Source organism: Rutidosis leptorrhynchoides, chromosome 1, assembly GCF_046630445.1.
Source record: "Rutidosis leptorrhynchoides isolate AG116_Rl617_1_P2 chromosome 1, CSIRO_AGI_Rlap_v1, whole genome shotgun sequence".
NCBI classification, from domain to species: domain Eukaryota; kingdom Viridiplantae; phylum Streptophyta; class Magnoliopsida; order Asterales; family Asteraceae; genus Rutidosis; species Rutidosis leptorrhynchoides.
The window spans coordinates 80539893-80544959 of NC_092333.1; the positions used below are offsets into that span (position 1 = coordinate 80539893).

Consider the following 5067-nt stretch of genomic DNA (forward strand, 5'->3'; position numbering starts at 1 on the left):
ATATATATATATATATATATATATATATATATGGATCATTCATTAGATCGGATTACCATCTATTATAAGGAATTTTTTATACTTATAAGCACTGTTGTAAATGGCGTCCGTTGCGACACACGTTGCGGCGTTTTGGTGACTAAACCGTTTCGACTCCGTCCCGTTTTCTTATAAGTCGGTCAACGGTCAAAAGTCAGGTCAAATGCATAAAAAATTGAGTCAACGTCGGTCAAAAGTCAGAAATTCTGTTAAAATGGGTCATAAGTCGGTTAAATCAATCAAAATTGATTTAGTTTAGTATTCCATTTTGTATTATACAACAACAACAACAACATAACCCAATACCACTTGAGTGGTGTATGTGGGGTGTGAGATGTAGACAATCTTTCTCTTATCCGAGAATAAAAACAAGTCATTTCTCCACTCAAAAAAAGTAGAGAAAGTCATCTCTCTCTTTATTCGGCGGATAAAGAGATCGCTTTAGAGTGGACCCCCGGCCAAACAGTAGAAATTTTTTTTTAATAAAATATAATTAAAAAAAAAATTGAGACGCCATGAAAATGGTAGTATTAAATTTTCATGGGTTTAAAAGCCTGTCTGAAAATCAATTTAGGCTTTAAAAGGCGGTCAAGACTTCACTTAATCGACGTTTGGTGTTGCCTCAATAAATAGAGCCAAGCCATTTTGTATTATATTAACGCTAATAGCAATTATAGGTACAAACTTGTCAACGAAGGTTTTTTTAGCTATATAATATGTGTAAATATATATTTATATATATATAAGTCAACATTAGTCAACATCCGTTTCGACCCCGTCTCGGTCCCGTTTTTTCCGTTGCGACGTTTTGAGTTCGCTACCGTTTTAACTCCGCCTCGTGTCTTTTTCAACCTTGCTTTATAAGTCTCAGTTTTTTTTTTTAGATAATACTCCGTATTGGCTTATTGCTTTAAAATACAATTAATAATTAATTAATTAATTAATTTAATATTTAATTCAATATATAAAATTATGATGGGTGGTGTGAATGGGTTCGCAGGAGGGGGTATGAACTCACGTGGCATACGGAGAACACGATAAGATCATGGTACATTAACGAATGACTTTAAGATTAGATGAATCTTAACACGCCACGTCACTAAATCACTACTTATATAACAACTATAAAATAAAATAAAACTTTTTTCTTTCCAAGTCTCCAACTCGCTTTCCCCAAACTCTAGAAGGCAGTACAAGATACTCTGTTGGAATTCTTTTTCTTTCAAAATTACGTTCTTTTCTTCTTGCAAAAAAGCACACCTAATTTGTAAGTAAAGTTTTTTAATAAACCTTTTCAGTTGAAAATCTATGTTATCTAATTATATACACACAGTTTAAAAAACTCTACTAGACTCGATACATTTATAGTGGAATAAATGAACTAAATATGATCAGCGAATAGCAAGGAGGCTAATTTCCTTAAAAAATATTATTAACAATTAGGCTCATATATACTCGTAGTTAGTAAAAAAACTTAAAGATGAACACTAATTTAATTTAGAGAGAAGTTAAAGTAAACCGAGGAAAAAAAAAGAATGATGTTCTAGAAATTTATATTAAAAAAAAGAAAGCAAGAAAAAAAATTTTTAATTAATTTTTCTTCAAATTCTTTCAAATTGGAAGGATTCATTCCTTATTTTTCAATTATCTTCTCTTTCTTTCTTTTCTCTTTTCTCTTTTCTCTTTTCTCTTATAATTAAACTCAGGAAACATAGTGGAAGTGATAACATATTTCTACATCATTTGAAAAGCTAATAAGTACGATTTGTTTATTAGTTTTTTAAGAACTTACTTTTCACTGTAAATCCACTTATATTATACGTAGTATATTGATAACTTGTACCATACAAGTAAATAATGCATAATGAAAATGAATTTATCATAAATTCAAGTGTATTTATCAAGAACATACAAAAGCTATGCTAACCATAGGGTGGTGGCGTCATGATAAGACCCTGATCTTCCAATGTGAAAGTCAAGGGTTCGATTTCTGTCATTCACAAAGTTATTTTCTCTTATGGTTACGGAGGTTCGCCTGCTATTACTTCAGGCCGCTCACAAAGCGGATTGTCCCCTTAGGATTAGTCAGTTAAAAAAAAGTTGAATACTAATAAAAAAAAAATACTAGGATGTCATTTCATAGTTTACATGAGAGTAATCATTAATTTTTTAAGAAATTAAACAAAATCTAGAACTAGGACATGGCCCATTTTATGGGGCTCACTCATCAATTCTGTATAGCATTTGTTAAGTTCATTCCCTGTGCACTAGGTTACAAAAATTCCATGGCTTTATTATATACTGTAGAATAGAATGCGAGATTTTAATATTCAAGAACAAGTCGGCTTAATAAAATTCTTTAGAGTTTATATAACTATATACTTTGGATAATTCCACACATGCAAATATATTTCTTTGTTTAATCTTTTGTTCTGATTCTGAAGGATATGAGACTCATAAACTAGATTCTTAACAAAAACACTTAAAAGTAGGATTTAATTTAGTCTTAATTAATTATTTCCTAACCAATAAAAACCACTCTGTTTTACATGCAACTTAGTGGATCCTGATTTTCTCATCTAATTACATACAAAATTCATCAATATTATGATTAATGAACATGGAATATATACTACGAAAATAGGGTAAAAGGATAAAGCATAATAAGATAACCCAATAATTAAGACCTTGGCACTTCTTACAAGTCTTAAGTTTAAACATCACTAAAAATATATTTGAAGTGACCGGCCAATAAAAAGGATTGAAAAAATGGTATTGGGATATCCGAATTGACTGCATCCGAGTAAAAACTCCATTTCTCCATTTAGCATGAACATGAAAAATATCACCCGTTGTAATATGTTTATAATTAGAACTTTATCGACAACCATCATTTTAAGGTCAATATATAATTGCATTCTACAAAACCTCTAATCACGTTTAACAACTTCTAAGATTAGTGTTCACAAAATCCATAATTTATAATATGTTGTAACAAACAAATTAGAGTAACTGAATAACCACCCAAAAATGAGAAAACCAATAAAAAAACATGTAGTTTGTTTTTGATTGCAAATTAGAAACGTGTATCTCACAAGTTGTTGATTTGTAACCTTTTCCAAACCAATATAATGTATACATATATACATATACATATACATATACATATACATATACATATACATATACATAATTACATTACATAATAATATTATTATAATAATAAATAAAAATAAATAATAAATATAATTTTTTTATTGTTAATTTTTTTCACATGTTGAATTGCTGTTTTAGATACCAAATATCTTCAACGTTCCATAAATTGTCTGAAAAATCATCACCACCTCCATTACCACCATCTGTCCATTGATTGTTTTGTTGATGATCTATCATAGCTTGAAACTGCATTTCTTGATTATAGTAACCCGATGGGCTAATCATTGCATCGGTAAATCCGTTACTAAACGTATTATTATTATTATTATTCTGTTGAAACAAATCTTGATTCGCCGGATAATAACATTCCGTCAAGTCAGATACTGGTGACACCACGGTGTTACTTGAATTTTCCGGCGTGTAGTTAGGGGTAATTTGGGTATTTCCATGATTTGAACAAATGTTATCACAATTAGTATTGTTTTGATCAGGCAATACTAATTGTTGGTACGAGTTTGTTGTGGTTGCAGTTGACGTTGTGGTGGTGGATGATGATGAACCGCCAGTGGTTGTGGTTGTGGTGGTGGTGGTGGCAGCTGCTTGAATTCGCTCTACAAGACGTGGCATCCATAGATACCTCATGGTGTCTTTAAATTGCTTGCTGTTCACGTCACATTTTAATTGTTTTGCATGTTTTTGAACTCTTGTTCTCCAATAATTCTTTATTTCATTATCTGTTCTTCCCGGTAAATGTTGTGCAATTTTCGACCACCTTAAAATTAACAAAAATTAAAATTAAATCAACTATTGCATATCGTTAACATATATTGAAAATAAAAGTAAATTAAAACGTCTAGTAAAATAAAATGAACTCACCTATTTCCCCAACGAGAATGAAGTTCGAGAATTAGAAGTTGTTCCTCGAGAGTAATATTTCCACGACGAACATCGGGTCGTAAATAATTCAACCATCTTAATCGACAACTCTTTCCAGTTCTTTTGAGTCCTGTTTAAATTCAAATACAAATCAGGTCAATATTAAACGGATAAGATTTATGATATTCAATTAATCAATCGAGGAAAGGAGTTATTATTATAGGTTAATGTATAATGTAATATAAGTAAACATAGATTAGTTTTTAATGTAGAAAAAAAAAAGATAGAAAGTATTGGTAAAGTGCATAGACGTTCATAATACCATAATAAGAACTTGTTCCTATCATATATAGTATCATTCTCTTTCTTAGAACTTTATGTATCAAACACTTTTTATGAAATTAACTGAATTAAACATTTATGAATTAAATGAACGAACCGGCACAACGAGCAAGCGAATTCCATCGACCTTCACCATGATGAGCAATATAATTGATGAGAGTAAAATCTTCATCAACGGTCCAAGGACCTCTTCTAAGATCATCCATGGTGTTCATTTGATCATCATCTTCACTTCCACTCATATCCATTGAGTTGTTGCAACTACTCATTTTATGATACAAATTATAAGTATCTTCTATATCTATATGGATATATATTGTAAATATGTATTTGAAAGATGTAAAATTGAGGTAGAAAGAGAGAGGAGTTATTGATACTCTAAAGGGTGTGTTTTTTTGGGTTAATAGTGGAAGATTATAGGGTTTATATAGAGAGATGAAGAGTAATAAGATTATTAAATTAAACTTATGTGTGCGAGAAAAAGTTGATGAGAGAGAAGGATAAAGATTAAAGAGAGCCGCAATAGTAAAGTTGTGGGTGGAAGGGGGTTTATAATGAATAGACTAAAATGCTCGATCGAATAAATTTGAGAAGATACTTAGCTAGCTAAGGTACATTCAAGTTATTTTTTTCAGTTTAGCTTTTATTGCATTT

At 30.5% G+C, this 5067-nt stretch overlaps 1 protein-coding gene across 1 annotated transcript; it reads right to left on the reverse strand.

The window, feature by feature from the left end:
* Positions 1-3225: 3225 nt before the first annotated feature.
* LOC139862002 (transcription factor MYB78-like) lies at positions 3226-4791 on the reverse strand. The gene is made up of 3 exons (XM_071850542.1): positions 4511-4791; positions 4072-4201; positions 3226-3967 (listed from the first exon to the last, which is right to left on the reverse strand). Exons 1-3 carry the CDS (start codon positions 4680-4682, stop codon positions 3310-3312), a joined length of 960 nt encoding a protein of 319 aa, XP_071706643.1. The 5' UTR covers positions 4683-4791; the 3' UTR covers positions 3226-3309.
* Positions 4792-5067: the final 276 nt, after the last annotated feature.